General features: G+C 41.2%; 2 protein-coding genes across 6 annotated transcripts; one reads left to right on the top strand and one right to left on the bottom strand.

Annotated features, from left to right (window-relative positions):
- The first annotated feature begins 109 nt into the window (after positions 1-109).
- On the top strand, positions 110-730 carry LOC108656192 (uncharacterized). Its single transcript, XM_018108168.3, has one exon. The coding sequence runs from the start codon at positions 224-226 to the stop codon at positions 581-583; it is 360 nt and encodes a 119-aa protein (XP_017963657.1). The 5' UTR covers positions 110-223; the 3' UTR covers positions 584-730.
- Ork1 (open rectifier K[+] channel 1) lies at positions 727-17,916 on the bottom strand. Of its 5 annotated transcripts, XM_089263260.1 has the most exons (8): positions 17,365-17,512; positions 16,766-16,938; positions 9,718-9,896; positions 4,874-5,175; positions 4,503-4,754; positions 4,343-4,446; positions 4,029-4,176; positions 727-3,131 (listed from the first exon to the last, which is right to left on the bottom strand). In XM_089263260.1, exons 3-8 carry the CDS (start codon positions 9,857-9,859, stop codon positions 1,050-1,052), a joined length of 3,030 nt encoding a protein of 1,009 aa, XP_089119386.1. In that variant the 5' UTR covers positions 9,860-9,896; positions 16,766-16,938; positions 17,365-17,512; the 3' UTR covers positions 727-1,049. The 5 variants fall into 5 exon arrangements, with proteins under 5 accessions (XP_089119386.1, XP_089119390.1, XP_089119385.1 ...); XM_089263264.1 differs by lacking the exons at positions 16,766-16,938; positions 17,365-17,512 and adding an exon at positions 17,805-17,916; XM_089263259.1 differs by having other exon boundaries at positions 16,766-17,514.
- Between the last annotated feature and the right edge of the window lie 1,962 nt (positions 17,917-19,878).

The raw sequence follows: 19,878 nt of genomic DNA, 5'->3' as shown, positions 1-19,878 counted from the left end.
ATAAATAACCTATTCGATAGTTAACAGAGTGACCAGCAAAGCTGGGCGCATTTATTTTAAAAATCAATTTTGTCGAAAGCAAATGGAAAAACATAGTCGGCGTTGTTTAGTCAGCTTTCTAATGGTTAAAGAATTTTAGTTTGTTTCATTATTTCAAAACAACCTTTTGGCAAAACAACTTCGGAAATAAATTAAATAAAAAAAAAAATAAATACAAAGAACCATGGGTATGTCTGGTTTGTCGGAAGACTTTATAACGTTAACACAGTTAAATTGTGTTCAACAGTGCAGTGCATTAATTTACAACCCAAAGCCGCGTAACTATTTAACGGCCGCAGCACTTTTTAGCGTATATTGCGGCGTAGTTATCTATCGTTCGTATCGCAATCATCAGGCCAAAATGCAGGCTCGCCGTGAGGCTGCGCTGATTACGGCACGTGAAGAATTGCCAGTCTTTGAGGAGTACACCGTTGAAGCACCCACTTTGGAGCAGCAGCAATATCCAGCTGAACCAACCGTTCCCGAGCCAGCACACATTGACGACCCGGCCAGCGACGAGACAAGTTTACCAGCAACACCCTAGGCCAACTCGAAGTTCCACTCCCCCAAATGTTTCAGGATATCGCAATTAATTGAGAAACGATCGAACTTCAGTTATAAGAGAATACATTTCCGATATATCCAAATGAGCTCAGTCAGTGAATAAAAATTCATGGAACATGCATACATATACATATATTATTTATTTATTTCCTTTTTTTTTTGTTCATGCTCGCTAATTAACAATTCTTAAGCAACAATTCTATAAGTTAATTCTACAAAATGTTTAAGGCGATTTGGCGAGGACTTACGAACTAGACAACTAACATTTCGTATAATTAAATAGTATACATACATATGTATATATATAGTATATATAGGTATGTGGATATATATGTTTATATGCATATAGGGAATGTAAATAGTTTTTTCTTGATTACAGACATAAATTGTTGGCCACAATGATTAAATTAACTACAAACTAGAAAACACATTTGAGAGACGATTATCTACTTTTCGCCAGCATTTCCGCTTCCGGTTCCGCTGCCTGGCCCACTTGCGCTTCCGGCGCCTGGCTTGCGCGTGGCGAATCCTTCGGGCATGCTGCTCTTGCGCTGCGCCTGCGATATTTGCACAATGCGCGACAATGGGGAATGCGTGCTGCTCGTGCTGGGGCGCATTAGCGACGAGGGCAACAGGCGCGACGTTGAGGTGCCCGGCTCATCCTGGCCAGCATTGCCGGCAGCCCCTGTGGGCGATGTGGGCGAGAGTTCGCGTGCCAGAGGCGATGGTCGCAGCGAGAGGCGCCGCTGCAGCGCAGTCTGGGAACTGGTCAACGGGCTGGGCTCCTCGCTGAGGCTGGCACCTGGTGGCGGCGCCTGACCAGGTGGGATCTGCAGAGCTGTCGGACGCACACTGAAGCGCCGCCTGAACTTGGACTGGCCAGTAGGCGTGGAGGTCGATGGTGGCAGCGGTTTCTCGGTGTAGCTGGGTGGCGGCTCCAAGTTGTGTATGCCGGATGGACGACGGGTGGCCAGGCCGCTGCTGCCGCCGGGAGACATGGTGCCCACAATGGTGGAGCGTCGGGCGTACAAACGATTGGCCGCCGTTGCCTGCAGCGTGCGCGTCTGGTCACCCGCAAACAAGGACAGGATGGGCGGCAGCTGGGGCGGATCGAGGCCGGCATTGCCCAGCTTACGTTGCTTCTTGGTCAACTTGGAGCTGGAGCTGGAGCCGCCAGCCGCCGCCGCCTGCTGTTGCTCCTTCTGATGCTCATCGAGCACGGCATGCGTGTGCACCACCTCGAGCGCGCGTATCAGATCCGCTATGGTGGTCTGCTCCAGCACATCCATGTCCTTGTCCGAGGTCACCGAGAAGATGCTGGAGCGCCGCGGCGTTGCGTTGCTCGTCATTCCGCCCGTGGCCGGGAACAGGCTGCCACGCCGGGCCGCAACAGCTGCCATAGCCGCCGAGCCGGAGCCGCGGCGCTGCATCTGGAGTGCAGTTGCTGTTGCTGTGGGCGTGTACATGCTGCCGCGTCGAGCGGAGAGAGCTGGATTTTGGGTGTAGATGGACTCGCGGCGTCGCCTGCCGGCCGCCACGCCAGCAGCAGACTTGCGTTGATAGGGGCCCGTCGAGCCGAAGGTCGCCTGGTCGGAGTCATCCAGATGGAAGGCCGGATTGCTGATGCCTGCATTGCCATTGCTGGAGGCGAGGCTGGTGGTCGATTCAAAGGGTGGTGGCGGACCGCGGCCATTGCGCAAATAGGATTGGCTGGCGCTTGCCGTAACCGTATTGTTGTAGAAGTCCAGCGGGGAGCGCGTGGGCAGCGACGTGATGCCCTCTGGTACAGAGACCACGGACAGCTTGCGCTCCAGATCCTGCGAGGGTCGCTTGCGATGGAAGAGCTTGCGCAGGCCGTCCGGCATGGAGAACTTCTTGACCCGACCAGCGCCAGCCACTGCTCCATTCTTCTTGAGCTGCTCATCGCTGTTGTCCGGCTCCTCGAGATGCACCACATGCGGATCGCTGGCGGCACCATTGAGCTGGCTCTTGTAGCGGCTGTTGAAGGCCTCTTGGATCTGCTGGTTGTCGCCGCTCCAGGTCCATTCGTTGTGATTGTGCGGCGCTCGGAGGGGTCGACGTGGTGGCTCAATATTGAAGTCGGAGCAGGCACGACCACGCGGACGACGTGGCGCCGATAATTCGTTGAGTGTCGAGAAGGACCACTCGCTGGCCAAGATCTGCGAGTCAGAGAATCCATGGTAGCCACCATACATGGCCGCATCATCAGCCTCCGGTGGCGGCGGCTGCACCGTGGCCAACGCCGTCACCACCTTGGCCAGCAGGTCTGTTGTCTGGCGATAAGCCTCGGCCGTCTCGAAGGTCTTCTCCCGATCGAATTTGCTTATCTCCGTATCCGAATTGGCATGCACCATAACAGTGGGATCCTGGGAGGCCAGTTCGGCGCACACGGAAAAGGCGCGCTTCCGACTCGGTATCGGTGCTGGCTCCACACGGTACATGCTGAGCTCCGGGCAGGAGGCGGACCGAGGCACTGTATATGCAAATTCTGTATCGGTGTAAACGGGCTGTTTATATTTGACGATAAATATCGTGTGTGGTTATCGATTATCAATGGCAGAGTGCGTGTAGGTGTGCGTGTTCATTGTTGTTGTTGTACATGTAAAGAAGAGAGCGCAGCATATGGTATTTGTATTAGTGTAAATTTCATATGTTGTTTCTGTTGTTTGCTGTTGTTATTGCTATCTCTGTCACACTCTTGCTAGCCCTGCCAGTGGCGTCTGTGAGTCCCGTTAAGCTTATTTATGTGTGTATGTACATATGTTACTTACGCCTGCGCGCCTTCGGCGGCTGCCTAATCTTAATCTTCGCGTTCTTTCTATTTCGCATTCGAAAAAACTAAGAAAAAAGGAGAAAATATCACAATTGTTAACGGACTTGTCGGGGGGTGATTGCGGTTAATGTTCGCCCGCTTAGTCAAACATTTAGTGAATGCGCAGCCCAATTGTTGTTGTTGTTGTTGTTATTGTTATTGTTGTTGATAGTTGACGCATTGTAAAGACGAAAACATAACGGAAATATGTACATATGTGCGTACCATTGATTAAACACACACACACACACGCTCACGCGCATACTTTATATGCTGTGCTCTTTGTAGTGTGTATGTATTAGTAAATTGTATTAGTATTTGCTTTTTGCTTTGCTTTTTTGCTTTTGTTTTCGAAAGCTTTGCGCACGCAGCTTTCACACTGACGTCGACGCAGACGCAGACGCCGCCGCAGCAGCAGCAAATGCCAAAATGGCGTCCAATAGTTAGGATAAATAGTTTAAGGATTGTTTCGAAAATTAAAACTCCCGCTTAATAGACATACATAAATAAACTTCAGTTAAATATTGTAAAATTGATTATTTTAAACCCCATATGTTTATACTATATATTTACTATGTTCTATAGGCTTTACCTTGACTTTCAGTATATATAGCTCGTTGAGCAGACGTCGTAAATAGCCCACATCCTTGGTAACACCCGTCCATATACGATTCTGTGTCGCCTTCAGATTCGATGAGAGCTGCTGCTCCAAGTAGGCCAGCTTCTTGCTCTGCAGCCCTCTAAACATATGCATTCGATTATGTTAGGAAAATAGAATAGTAGTGTATATATATAGATACAATATAAATTAGTTTTGATGGTAGGTTAGGGCGATGTTTTGGACAGTCCCAGCATGCAAAACATATCATGCAGCACTCCAATTAGACAATGCATTCTCTTACTTACCGCGTTATAAACGTCATTATCATGACCAGGTATCCCAAGGAGAATATAAACCAGACGATCACAAAGATTTGATACACCACGAACCAGCCGCCGAATTCGCGTGGCTAAAGGATCGAAAAACCGTTAACTATAGCCAAACCGAGCGTGGATCGCAACTCACCTGGTTGGCTCCAAATGTGGGCACGTAATCGCCAAAGCCAATTGTCGACGTCGTCACATAACTGTAGTACAGTGAAATCGAATAGGGCCAGCTCTCGAAGTACGTAAACACCCATGCGGGTAGTAATAGGAACAGGGCTATACCTGGTACTAGGGCTATGAACACCGTGGTTATCAATCCCAGCTGCGGTGGCACATAATGATCATCCGAGGACATTTTGTACTTCTTATATCGTCTATAGATGGCCTCAAACTGAAGAGCGAGAGAAATTTAGATATGTAAGAGATATGTATCCAAGTATCTATGTATCTATATATCTTTATATCTATGTATGTATGGACCTCTGATTCTGTTCATCTCTATCCACCTACCGTGCGTCCGAAGTACTCGCCCAATCCGGCAAAGAGTATTCCATTCACCGGTATCCCGATCACCGAATAGACGATCATGATCATGCGACCCGCGAATGTTGTCGGCGATATATTGCCATAGCCCACCGTTGAGCAGACGGTAAACGAAAAGAAGAAGGCGTGATAGAATGTCCACGTATAGGGTATTTCGTAGTCGTCTTTTGTGTAATCCGTAACCGGCTTGCCACAATAATCCGTAATGCGCTCCAAGACCTCGTTTTGTGTGGTCGCATTTTTATCCTCTAACTGCTCCATGAGAAACTCTGTAACGTGGAGAAAAAGAAAGGCAACGAAATAAGTCAAGTCTAAGTTCTAGTGATGTAAGTTATAGCCAGATGACTGATTAGAAAATACCCAAAAATTGTAGCAACACTCGATGCCCATTTCCGTAAGTCCAATGGCATCTAGATAAGTAAAAAGTTCTATTGGAACAGCACTGCAAAACGCAATGAAGCATAAAGTCGAATCAAATCAAATTTAATTAATTCTATTTCACGTGTTCCGGAAGCAAATGGAAAGCGGGCGTTCGACTGATCGTGTTACAAACGCCATTTAACCTTCCGCCTTTCCATAGAGATGAAAGAGGAAGCAAAACAATTGCGACTACAACTATCCGGCTTAGGGTTGAAATCGCAACTGTCAACGTGACAACAGATTGACCTGACCCTGACTCAAGTCGCTGATCGCTGATCACTGATCGCTGATCGCCGATTGTCAATTGTCGCCGCGATTCCGGGTAAGTTTACGGCCGTTGAAAACTGTTTAGAATGCGCTCCACACGGTGGCATGCTTCATGGATCGTAACGATCATTAGGGGCGTACGCAGCTTTGATATTATGCAAAGATATGAATTCTTATAGGTTGTTTAGGACTAACTTGAAATATTGCAGAGTCGGCCTATATATTTATATAGATCTATATACTTAAAGATGCATAAAATGATCTCCAGTTGATCTGCCTTTCGACTAGCTCATAGTTGATCTTCAGCATCAACTAAAACTAGTTTTGCTGAGAGATCCCTTACTAACATATATCGATATATCGATCTCTCGTTTCGAGTTGTATCCATCGCTTACTTAGTCACTCACATATATAGCTCCATCGTTTGTATATGCTATATCTGGTCTTGGGTGCAATTCGTCTGAAATTAACTGAGTGCAATCATTCAATAAACCCTAAGCCACACAGGCAAATGCAGCGAATGACAACAATTTTCTAGCCGTAATCTTTTAACGAATTGCATAATTCAATAAATGCGACAGACAGATATTTAACAAAAGCCTTCCCAGTGGGAGGCTCGCTGTTGTTGGTTCGCAATTGTGGGCAATTCACTTTTCAACGATCCCAGTGCAGTTCCATCCATCCATCTAGATAGTAATAGTAATCTCTATCTCCATCCCTTTTTCTCCCCTCTCCCTCCCTCTCTCTCTCTCGGTCTATTTCTATTTTTCCAGCATGAGTTCTGATATCGTAGTATTGCCTTTTGTTGTCATCCGGGTCTTTTTTTTTTTCTTTTTTTCTTCTTTTTTTTTTGATTGTGATTGCGGGCAATTTGTTCATAGACGTCGATCATTAGCACAAATTCTTGTAAATCTTTGAAGCCCAACTAACGGCACAAACTAGCGAACATTAATTGAGATTAAGTTCTTGGATGGCGTTTATCTTGTTGATGTTTTTCGTGTTTTGTCTCTTGATGATTTGGGGAGCGACGAAAACGTTCAAATTGATCAATTTAACTGTTGAGCGTGAGGTCAATGAGACAGAGCGAGTGAGAGAGAGAGAGAGCGAGAGAGAGAGAGACGGGTGGAGATCTAGGAAAGAAATTTGAAAATCTGTAAAAGCTTAAAATAATTCTAATGAAAGATCACTTGAAGGACTCTAAATTAAGTCGAGCAAGATCAATTCATAATAGACAAGAAAATACAAATGAAAACGTATGAGGATAGATAGTTGATCTTCAAGTTGAGAGTTCTTCAAACACTTCAAGCTCAATCCCATACTTGTATAGCTCGAAAGATACTAGACTGATATGCAAAAAGTAGGGACAGTACTTAGATCAAGCTCTTATGGACGTTTCAATCGCGAAAGATCAAAGCCAGCTAAGATCGCTGATCTTTCAGTACATATTGAGGGGGAAGATTCATTGAATGACAACTAGATCACCAGGGTCAAACGTGTTTCATTCCCTTATCAGTGACGGGGCTATCTGAGGTGATTAACTGTAAATGCCAACATCACATGTTTGTGCACACACTTCCAAATGATATGTGATCCAGGGTCTTATGGCAAGCGCCACATAGGGTTCTACGAAAGCGCAATTGAAGTACTTTTGGAAGCCCAATAGCTTAATATTGAAATCGATATCGAGTGCGAACATAGTCTAGGACTATGTGTATATGTGATAAGGAAAGGCCATTTTAAGTCGCAGGTCAAAAGGGGGATCAGTGCATAAAGCTATAGATTCCGAGCTCATTGATCGTGAAAACTGTTAACGGATTTAGCTCAGACGACTGAATTGTATATGTATAGACTGGAATGACTCTTGCATTGCGCAATAGAGATCGTGTGGCCGTTTAGCTCGACTGGCAGATACCCTGCGATCTGCCAAGTACGGCAAAGGCGGGGCAGAAAGACAGACAGGGCGGATCACAGATGAAGGGAATGTTAGATATGATAGATAGACCAAGAACAAGAGGAATATGAAGAGGGGCAAGTATGAGCAGAGAGAAGGGCAGATGATAGATCAAATTCAACTAGATCAGCTCGGATATGTATAATCATAGATACATATACATATGCATACATAAATATAATGATATACATACATACATATGTATATATGCCATCATATAAGAACCCGATCTGATGTTATAATACGAGTGTAATATAAACTTGAGCAATTTCTATTTGGAGGTAATACACTCCGAATTAACTTCATACGTATAAATATGTATATGTATGTATATAGAGTAATATATGTATATCGTCGCACGTCGTGGCTGGACGATGTCTAATTGGCGTTTATAGTTTATTTATCTGAACAATTAGCACATTTTTATGTGCTATTTAAATTCGATTTTATTGCAATTATAGTGGAATAACCCTCAAAATAAATACGATCGCGATCAGTGTGTCTGATATCCGCACACACACACGCACACACACACAGCTGCAGACAGAGACAGATATGTAAATCACATTCGTATCAGTGCAATTAATCACGAATCCGATTCGCACACTTGCTAACTTATAAAGCTCATATTCCCCTCAAAATTTACGCACGTTTGGCAAAACGAAAATCCAGTCGAGTTAGGTCATTTCTTGTGCTTTTCACTTTTCAGCCCAGTCACACCGAACTGGCTGTGCTCTATAAATACTACCCCTACACATACATACATACATCTTTAACGTTTATGCCATGCAGTTCATGACCAAGTAATTAGCACATTAAGTTGGCTGCGCTTCAGCTGCGTGCGGCTGAGAATCAGACGACTTTTACGACGTGGACTGATAAATCCGTTTATATTTTGCTAATTTCGTGAACTGATTTCGTTAGCTAAATATAGATTGAACCAAAGTTATGCCGTGCCACATTAAACCATGAAGTTAGCTATTTTGCTTGGCCATAACTGATCAATATCGACTGATATATGTATATGAATTTAGCCAAGTTTATGCCATGCAACTCGTGAAATCGGATTGGCTTCAGTAAAGCAATGCTTATCTGCAAGACTAACTGAGATTACTTTGAATTGCGTTTGATTAGGTCATAAAAATGTTTATAGGCTGAAACATGTTCAGGCATGAATGCTCTATGGAATAACAGAGGCGAGTTTCCTCCAGTGTGCAATGTGAGGTTCTTGCCACATAATATGCTTTCATTATATATACTTTAATCGTGATCTTCATTATAGTTTTGGCTGTGGCTAAATTGAGTCGGGTTAATCTGATATCAGGCGATACTTCATTCAACCTATCAGCTCGAAATGATTGATCAAACTGTCCAAATATCGATTTGACCTACATTCGTGCCTGTAGGAGGGCCAAAGTGTTTGCCAAAGTCAAGTTATCCACACTCGTTAGATGCGACGACCCTATCTTTGATGGAGTATTTTTTTTCGGGGCATTTGTGGGGAACTACGCAAGTAGCTGCTAAAATTGTTTGTTTTCTTTTTTGGCCAAGAATTCGTGGCAGACAGTTGAAGTTGTTAGATATCACATGGACACGAAAAATGCGATCATAAAATGCTGGAGACTGGAGACTGATGATAGCGACAGCTACTGTCTATCTATCTATCTATCTATCTATCTATCTATCTATCTATATATCTATCTATCTATCTATCTTATCTATCTATCCTATCATCGAGAGGAGAGCGAGCGAGCGAGCTAGTCGAGGCGAGTAGAGATAGCGAGAGCAGGCAGCGAGAGAGGAGCTAGCGAAGCGATCTAGCGTGTCGAGCGAGCTAGCGAGCGAGCTAGTAGAGCGAGCGAGCGAGCGAGATGGCTAGCGGGCGAGCGAGCCGAGCGATCGAGCGAGGGAGCGAGAGAGCTAGTCGAGCATCTATCTATCTATCTATCTATATCTATCTATATATCTATCTATCTATCTATCTATATCTATCTATCTATCTATCTATCTATCTATCTATCTATCTATCTATCTATCTATCTATCTATTTATCTATCTATCTATCTATCTATCTATCTATCTATCTATATATATATCTATATATCTATCTATCTATCTATCTATCCAGCTATCCATACATCTATATAGCTGTATATGGGTGAGGTGTACGTACCATAGATTTCAATGCGCTCCTTCAGCTGCTCGGCACGTGCCTCCTTCTCCTCGCCATGCTCGATGTGATAGTAGATGGCAGCGCCAAACAGCAGATACGATATGTAGAAGATGAGCAAGAGTATCCAGCGATTTGGCGACATGCTCGTCCTGTCGCTAACTTGGCCCAAAAGGATAAGGCTGCAACCAGACATAATAGCGAGAAAAGCAAAAGCAAATTAAACAACCATTCGACAGAGGGCCTATTGTAAATTGCACTCGAAAGTTTTCTATAAATGTTTTATAGTTATACATATAGAAATATTGTTTATGGTTTGTATCAGCATTAATCGTCGCTTGATTGCGATTAACTGTCTCTGATATATGTATATATATATACACCGACTTATGAAATTCCTTTTGGGGTAGTGCCACCTGCCCTACCTGCAATACGGCGAGTCTTATGGGTTCAGCGCTCAGTCTTCATATACCCGAGTTTTCTCAGCTGCCAGCGCTGCCTCCGTAAGACCGGCGAAACGAGCAAAGTTTATATCCAGGGTCTATAAACGCGTCGGTAGAGTATTATCAACGTGTGAAACGTGTGCAGAGTTGGCGAGCTACACACATACATATATTCATGATCAGTCGTGGAAGTAATTTCTGGATCCCCGGGAATATAAACTTTTTAGGCTCCACAGGAATTTTCATTCATAAACTACTATATAGTAAATACTTCAAATAATAAATCGAACCAATCTCTATCCGTCATCTATCCATCCATAAACCCGTTCGTGTAGGGCATTTCAGCTTCGACGTCTGAGACACTCGAGACATTCTTCAGCGACTACGATCACCCTGAGGCCCCTCACAGATTTCCTACCGGGCACTACGTCAGTGTGGACAATGCTGAGGCGACGTCATTTGGTCGGGTTAACATATTGACACATCTAATCATATCGCCAAGACGCAAAGTGCCCGAGTATTGCCGCTAATTTCTACCCACTTTTCTACCCATTAAAAAATGCCTGAAACGGGGCATTTCTGACCTCACGTGATGTGTGTAACGGTCAGAAGAGGGCGTGACTTGTGCCGTGCGGGTACCTCTCTGTATATATATCTCTCTCTCTCTCTCTGCATCCTCTCACTCCTTAACATTTAAAATTTGACATATAGGCTAGAACAGATAAAATTCTCTATTCGTTTCCCATGGCATCGATTAAGATCTTTAGCTTTAGGTATAAATATATAAGTTCTCCGGATTGTTAATACGTTGTAACGAGGGTATCTCCTAGTCGATCAGTTGCCATGCTAGCCCATTGGCAATGGGCATGTCTTGTTATCTGTCTGGGATTAGGTTTGGTGACAAACTGCCTACCTGTTTGGAAATTTACCACCTTCAATTAGCAGCTCGATACAAAATATCTAAAATACATATATATGTATATACATATGAATATTGAGAAAACTTGAATAGGTTGACAACTCTGAGACTGTTAAGATGTTAACGATTCGCACCTGCCACGATTTTAGATGTTTTGTGAAATAATGTGACGATAATAGGACAAGCAAATCAATATTAATACAATGTTCTGGTCGACTTCTTGCAAAATCGTAAAGATAATTGCACCTAACTACACGAACATGTTGAGGTAGTTCCATATTTATACTCATAGTATAAGGCTTTTTATGGTGTTTATTGCCAGAGAGAGAGAGAGAGAGAGAGAAACTTAGAGGCTACCGGTTGAATTTACAGGGGCATTACGTACATAATAGATCCCAAGTTATCTTCTATGTGGCTTATACCCTGTATTTTTGCTGCAGATCTCGCTAACTGGAGAACTAACTAATATGAATATATGAATGAAAGAAAGTAGAGCCAACATTTTGATATGATAGGGAATTCCTCGAAATGAAGTAGAGCCAAAATTCTGATATGATAGGAAATTCCTCGAAATAAAGTAGAGCCAACATTTTGATAGGCACTGTAGAGGGAAAGGTAAAGTTTTACAAGGTAATAAAAACGGAATTTCACAATTTCTCGATTTATGAAAATACCTGAATAATCGTTATCGATAGCCTGCTTATAAAGAATAGATCCGCGGGAATGTAAACACTTAAAAGCGCCTTATAGTTATATTCCATAGGCTTCTTCTGTGATCTTTAGATAAACATTAATAGTCAACCTTCATTATGTTATCCTGTTCTGTCCGTCTTTCTATCTCTTTGTCCTTTAGTCTTTATAGGTAAGCTACCACCTATGTATCTATCTAGCTATCTCTCTCTCCTTCTCTCTCTCTCTCTTTTTAGCTGTCTCCCTCAATCCTCATTTTTCTTTCTTCTTCCTTGTCCCTTTCTCTCTCTCTCTCTTTCTCTCTATCTCTATCTCTATCTCTATCTCTATCTCTATCTCTATCTCTATCTCTATCTCTATCTCTATCTCTATCTCTATCTCTATCTCTATCTCTATCTCTATCTCTATCTCTATCTCTATCTCTATCTCTATCTCTATCTCTATCTCTATCTGTATCTCTATCTCTATCTCTATCTCTATCTCTATCTCTATCTCTATCTCTATCTCTATCTCTATCTCTATCTCTATCTCTATCTCTATCTCTATCTCTATCTCTATCTCTATCTCTATTTCTATCTCTATCTAACTTAAGAACTTACAAAATCCCAATACATCTGATAATTAACTTTGATCAATTTCAGGAACAATCTCTTTAGTTTTTTATTAATTTCTCTTTTACGAGTTTTGTAGTTCAATTGACTTCTTAGCTGAGCTCTAAGTTCTGTTATCTCCAAATCGTTTTACAGTTATTTACAACCACTTTAACTATTACATTCGTTATTACCAAACTCGTTCAGAAGGCATCAACGATCTATTATGTATATATACATACATACATATGTGTCTATATATATCTATATATATTCGAATTGTTGTTCAAGTGAAGAGCTGATAATGTTTCAGTGTAGCATTTATTCAATTGAAAATACCATATGTACATATATACATATATGTAGCTTTATAAAACAGGGAACAAGTATTGAGAGTGTTTTCTAAGAGTTATCTTTGAAATGGCAATAAGAATTGCCTATGGCCAACAAACTGGGCTAAGCATTTTGTTAACAATAATCAAAATAGAAACACAAAGTAAACAAAGGCAAGTATTCGATGTGATTGACTGACAGTTACCCTGGAACGCAACTCTATGAATGGGTATACCAAATTCATTATGAGTTATCCAACTCCTCGATATATACACATATACCTATTAGATTGTACCAAGATCGTGTTAGCCACACCCTCTTCTGTCTTTTGTTCCGATTGAAATGAGTCTACCGACTCAATTTTTACAGGGTATACGCTCTATTGCCTCGCCACTGGGCGCGTTCGCCAATGTGATGACGCGCCATTCAATGAAAGTCTTTGGATTTTTATTGTATTTGATTTGTTTTCAGCTCATTATAAAAATAAAAAAATAAATAAAGAGGAAAAACAAACAATTTTTGTTGCCCTGAGTTGGGCTTGTCGCAAAATGTTTTTGTGGCATGAAAAATTCTGCACAAACAAAAATAAAATTCAACTTTTTTTATGGAGAGAAGAAGAAGTAGCGGCAGTCTATGATGATGCAAATGAATTGAATTTTACACTTGATATTGCTAAGTGCGAAAAACAACAGAGCGTTTAATATGGCCGCAATAAAGCATACTAATTGATCATCAATGTGACCCACACACAATCCACAAAGCAATCGATCGTAACCCGAAAAATAAACAACGATCGTGAGCAAAAAACCTACAAGGATCGAAGATCAAGTTGCTGTGATCGCATCAAATGATTGGAATTAAGAATTTCTACACAGCTTACAGTGCCAGAAATGTGAGACACGTCCATAAATACCCTATAATTTGCATGTTTTATAGTGGATGGCAAAGCAAATGATGTCGTAACTATAAAATAGATATAAATAATTCGACGTGTGGGTGAAATTAGAGCGAAAGACTACTTATACCCTGTAATTTGAGAATATGAATATATGTATATATGAAAAGATATTTCCAATATGAGAGAGAGGGGAAGAGATGAATGGCGAATAAGAGATAGCAACAGAGATTGAGGGAGATAGAGATCGAAATATAAAGAGAAAGTAAAGAGAGATAAACAACTTTGTTCAGAATTTCGGGATTTACTTTTGGTCGGATCATGCATAATTTACTTGCTGTATTATAATTATATATATATCATATACATACATACATACATATATTTATATATAATAATATTTTTCTTTGAATAAAAAATATTTACATATACTGAACGTTAAACAGTCGCATAATCAATAATAAATAGCAACAACTGCAAATGAACACGTTTTGTAAATAATCACGACATTGTCGGCTATGTCGAAAGGTGCTACGGGTAGCTCCTCTGACGTATCATCTGGACAGGCACACATAAAGACAGTGGAGAGAAGAGAGAGAGACACAGAGAGAGAGAGAGAGAGAGGTCTACCTCTTTAGTTTTTTGCCTAGTTTCGTTGCGATCGCAATGCTAATTATGTTGACATTTGCTAAACAAACCATTTCACACACATGATTAATTGCATTTCGATCTATCAATGTCCCAGACATCGATCGTCGATCGCAGATCGTCAATCGTGTCTTCTCGTTAGTTCTTGTCTTTGGTGCCATTGATAAGAAGTAAGACGCCACCGATTCCTAACGAACGTGATGATGTCGTCTCACAGCTGACGTAGTGAGTGGGAGCGGGACGGCGCTGAGTTACACGACAATTAATAATGCCAACTGACAAAGCGCGTAAATGTCGATAATATGTTTAAAACGATCGTCCCAAATAACTAATAACGCAAAAGGTTTCATTCGTCACTTATGCTCGACTAACAATTACGCTGCCTAACTTAGTTGGGAAAGCTCAATGATGAAGGCTATATATAAAATTTCGATATTTATCGATCATACACTCGTGAAACATGCTCTAATTTCACATTCAAGAAGTCCCAACTGAAGTCTTTTGTCTTTTATATGACATAACCTGTCCTAATCTTTGGCTCGATATTTATCGATAATAAGAAAACAGGCAAAAATTGAGAAACAATGTTAAAACTGTAAATAAATTGACAGTAGAAATTCCGATAGCTTATATCAAGAATCTATATAAATGTTACAGTGCACTGCATACATTATACCCGACTTCATTCACATTTTCATGGCATTTCTTATCTGTGGATCATTGAAGGATTTTGCTGTGCAATCACAAATGTTGCTGGCAACATTTGGGGCACTGGCAACATTTGTTGCCAGCAACATGATTGATGGCAAGCAAAGGCAAACCGACTAAAAGCTAAAGCACAGCGATAAGACACATTTTGTATACAATATATACCATATAATGCTATATAGGGACTGGCCTAAAGAATTTCTATAGTTTCGTTTATGTTTTTGTCGGTTTGAAGATCGAAACAATCGGTCGAAAAACAATCGCATTATAATACAACAATTTCGCTAATTAAGCTCATTCATTAAAATGACAGTCAATCTATAGAGCACTACGATTCAGGGGGTCTAAAGGCCTGACACACACACACACACACACTGATTGATTACAGCCCAATACATATGTACTTACAGTTTATATAATGATATCAAGTATATATTTGTATATATGTATGTATATATATTTGCTTAGACGTGCTGTCTTAAGTGGGGCACAGTTGCATTTTAAAGATCGTTTAGATAGTTCAGTGAATGAAACGTGCTTAAAATTCAATTTAAGCAAATATTTCAAGAAGCTATGCTTAAAACATAAATATCTATTATTTCAGACTTGAGAAGAGAACAGAGCTTTGTACTACACTCAAGTCACGTTAAAAGAAAACTGAATTCAGAATCAATCTCTAGCTATTATGTTTTTAATATATTCATATGCGAGTTATATCTATCACAAATTAATTAGAATATTGCACTAGGGTGCAGAATAAAATTTTCAATTCAGCATTTAAATCTGAAGCTATCATATATATGTAATATGTATTATAAATGTATGTATTTTGGATCATGGATTGGACCTACGGACAAAAAAAAACAATATACTGGCTCTTTACTTCTTGAACGATATATATGTATGTATGTATATATTCTTTATCTTTTGGGTTTCCTTGGAAAAACTCTTTGTTTATATTTACTAGGTTAGAAAATATATATTTGCTATCCTGGAACTATTGGGAAAGGAAAGCAAGAAGGAAAAAAGATAGAAATAGAGAAGAAAAAGCGGAAAAAGAAATTAGCTACGCATAAAAAAATATATATATGTATGTATATATTTTTTCAATTTTTTTTCTATAAAAATTTTACCCTCAACAAACTTTAGTCACCAAGGGTCAGCTCTACCTATTTCACTGGAGTTTTCTAAATATGAAAGTCGACATGTAAGCGATCATGGGAACGTGCCCATATATATTTATATATATATAAACATATAGACACATGTAAGTATATAAACATTTTCGCAAAACCGGATCATCTGATAAGCTGGTCAGAGACACTTAAACATATTACATATAGAAGTACATTTATATTGATAATGCAGTAAAATTATTTCGACACTTGCACTGGACATAAGAAGGCAGGAATACAATGGATCAAGCCTATACGCACACATATACCAAATATATGTATACAAATATACACCAAAATATATGTATGTATGTGAGTGTAATACTTAAGCAGAGTTCATTTGCCTTGCCATATAAATGATATAGCAACTGAGTAATGGGATTTGAATTAAAGCTGATATCAAATGATTCTGATTAATTTATAGACATACATATACATATGTATGTATGTATACATATGTATGCACTTTTTGCTGCCCCATAAACAAATAAAAAAACACACGTACAAATCTTTAGCACAGGATCTGCAGAAATTCTAGTATTTTCTTTGCACTATTTCCATAAGCGGATAATTGATAGGGTTTTAGTTTATTGTTGATATATATTTTTTTAAAAGTATAATTTATGATTATAATTAATTATAATACCCACACTTAAGTAATCCGAGATGCAAACAAAATCAAACAATTTTTCGCACTTCACAAAATATCTTTACTTTGTACCGTTATAAAATTGCAATAATAAAAAAAAACACACACACAAATAACAAAAACAACAATAATAATAACACAGCGCGCGGCGAGAAAACAAAATAGTTAAAGCCGCTGCAGAACGAACGAAACAGAAATGCAAAAAAAAAAAGTGTAAAACGAAATAATAAAATAAAAGCGCAACCGTTGATCGCGACGAACAGGACGTTAACCGTTACACGGCGCGCATTGAATTGAAATTGAAGCGCTGCAGGCGGCGCTCTGACACTTTTAGTGTGTGCCCCTGTTTGTCTGTGTGCGTGTGTGCCTGTGTGTCTCCGTGTGTCCGTGTCTCCGAGTCTCCGTCTGTGCGCATGTATGTGTAACGTTGATTTAAATTGAAATGCTTGGATAGCTCACGTCTCTGCCACCCACCAGCAGAGCGCTCGCGGCAGCTGCGCAGCCGGCGTTGACGAATTGGAATTAGAATTTTCGCTGGCAGCTTTACGGTAAAACGGCATTAGCGGTAACGGTAACGGTAACGGTTACAGTTACAGTTACGCTTGCGATTACAGGCTTTAATGCTCTGCAGAGGGCACACACACACACGCGCACAATGCACAACGCTGGCTACGCCGTTACGGTGCGCGATACGTCCATCATATGACTGGTCGTTGATATCCGGCACTAAAGCTACAGCCAAGTCCGACTATCAACACCTCCTTTTGACGGCCGATCGTCTTCGTCTATTTCGCACGCACACAGACAACAGCCAGAGCGACAGAGAGGGAGGGAGTAACAGTTGAGCGCATTCGCTTAACCACTCACTCACTCACTTGTGTGCTCTCCTTTGCTCATTCGCTTTGTAAAATCATGTGTGAGAATTTTAGTAAGGTACTTAATTTAATTTTATTTTCATACATACATACATACATATGGGTATGCTTGTATGTATGTACATATATTATATGTATACTTTTTTGATCCCGTTGTTCACTCACTTTGAGCCGAATTTGTTGATTTGGAGTATTTTCGCGTTGTGCGCGCATGTGAATCCGATCGGGGAATTCGGTTTGAGTGAGTGGTTTGTGTCAAACACCGACGAGCTAACGTCGACCAGGCCCCCCCATGCCCCCTTACACGACCCAGCCCAGCTCCACCTACACTCACATACACACACGGTTTACTGTTGTCTACTGCGACTAACTAATACACGTGTAGTAAAAAAAGAAAATCACAAAGTAAATAAATCGGCGATCGACAAAAGACAACTACGAAAATTGCGAACACTTTTTTGTTAACGCCATCTCCTTTTCACCCCTTCCCCTCCCCCACACTGTACGAGCAGCTCGAGCATGTAGTACTTACGGTTTGCTACCAATGAACGGCAGTAGAGCAATCGCACCGTGGTACAATGCTGATGGCATGGTGTGCTTAGCTAAGGCACACTCCATAGCCAATTCAAAGGACATTAAGCGTAAGTTTTAATCATCTAAATTTTAGATTTAGTGATAAGCCATCTATTAGTCTTTGCTTTGCGAGCTAGCTTAATATAATAACTGAAACAGCGGTAAATAACAAATATATAGGAATATATGTATATGTATAAATTACCTGATATACGAGCATATATACCTATCCACCAAACCATCCAACTTTAGGAATTGACTTAGGTATGGACTTATTTTTCCTCCAATCAGCGACTACTGTGCACAATGAGGCATTGATTTCGGCTTTGTATTGTTCTTATATTCTTTAGATGTTGCTGTTGTTGTTGTTGCTATTTTCACTAGCATGGCAGCAAATTTGTCAGCGTATTTACCCACCCAACGGGTCTCAGTTCCGACTACTACTACATGTACGGCTTATGGGCCTCCCCCTTCCCAAATGGCGACGCGTCGCCGATCCCAATGCCGACGCCAAACCCAAACACACCCACAACAATATCAGTAACAACAACAGCAATAACAAAGACAACACAGCAACTGCCGGAGCGCAAATGCTTTGTCTACGGATTTAGTGCTTTACGATGAAGGCGCCAAGACCCACCTTAACCATGCGACCCGCCCACAATAAAGTTTCCATCATCACATGACATTTGACACATTCATCCTTTCGATTGATCTGGCAACACCGGCGCATGCGTAAGTCCTTCAATTTGTTTTCACCATGAATTCATTGGGTGTGCGGACACTGTGGCTGGTGCACAGCGCCGCGTGCACGCCGCGCGCATCGTTTTGCATCTGCCAATAATACGACTGATGACACAGATTATTTGAGTTGAATTATCACAATGTTTTTTCTGCCCTATCCCTCGAGAGTCTAATCTGTTGACTCAAATTTGTTTTACCTAAGACCTGAGCACAGATAACTACACAAATGCATACACATGTATGTATGTACGTGTGTTCACATACACACTATAGCTCGACACCTACATGCATACTTATGTATGTATGTATGTACATGAGCTTAATATACGAGTAACGGCATCATCAACGGGAGCAGCGGAGGCGAAGCCAGTGTAGAAGCAACAAGAAGAAGCATCAGCAGCGCCAGTGAACATCTATAGCAAAAGATAGTGTTGATAACAGACACTCGAGAGCTTACATACACACACACGCACACATACACACGCGCTCAAATGGCTGGATAACAGAAGCTGATGACGCTGCCGCAGCCGCTGCTACTGCTAATCACGCCTACAGAGACGCCAGCGCAGGCTTAGCGCTCATAAGCAAAACTCACGCTTAAGTGGTAGCTGCAAAAAAAAAAAAAAAATCAAGTGTGTATAAAAAAAGAAGAATGAAAAAACAACAAAAAAGTGGAGCAAACGGCCGCCGCTGATCGCACAGGTCGGAGCAGGCATAGTGGCAATTGGTCAGCGCGGAGCATGCAATGCCCTACGGCCAGCTCGGCGTATGCGCAGCCATCGAAATCGGCTTGAAAGTGTTTAACGACAATTCAAAGAAATGAGACAAAAAAGCAACATTGCACATGATTGATAATGTTAAAACATATCTCACGTGTGCTGTGGCGCATGATTAAAAATTTATCGAACTCTTTCAAGTTGGA

Source organism: Drosophila navojoa, chromosome X, assembly GCF_054131105.1.
Source record: "Drosophila navojoa isolate 15081-1374.11 chromosome X, UAZ_NAV_1.0, whole genome shotgun sequence".
NCBI classification, from domain to species: domain Eukaryota; kingdom Metazoa; phylum Arthropoda; class Insecta; order Diptera; family Drosophilidae; genus Drosophila; species Drosophila navojoa.
The sequence above is the reverse complement of the archived record's forward strand: the minus strand, read 5'-3'. Positions and strand labels throughout refer to the sequence as shown.

Excerpts from the sequence above, each read along its gene's own strand:
- LOC108656192 (XM_018108168.3), top strand. The coding sequence starts at position 224 with ATGGGTATGTCTGGTTTGTCGGAAGACTTTATAACGTTAACACAGTTA.
- Ork1 (XM_089263264.1), bottom strand. The coding sequence starts at position 9,859 with ATGTCGCCAAATCGCTGGATACTCTTGCTCATCTTCTACATATCGTAT. Across the intron at positions 5,176-9,717 it reads GGAGCGCATTGAAATCTATG|AGTTTCTCATGGAGCAGTTA; the intron begins GTACGTACACCT and ends TCCACGTTACAG. Across the intron at positions 4,177-4,342 it reads ATAATGACGTTTATAACGCG|AGGGCTGCAGAGCAAGAAGC; the intron begins GTAAGTAAGAGA and ends GCATATGTTTAG.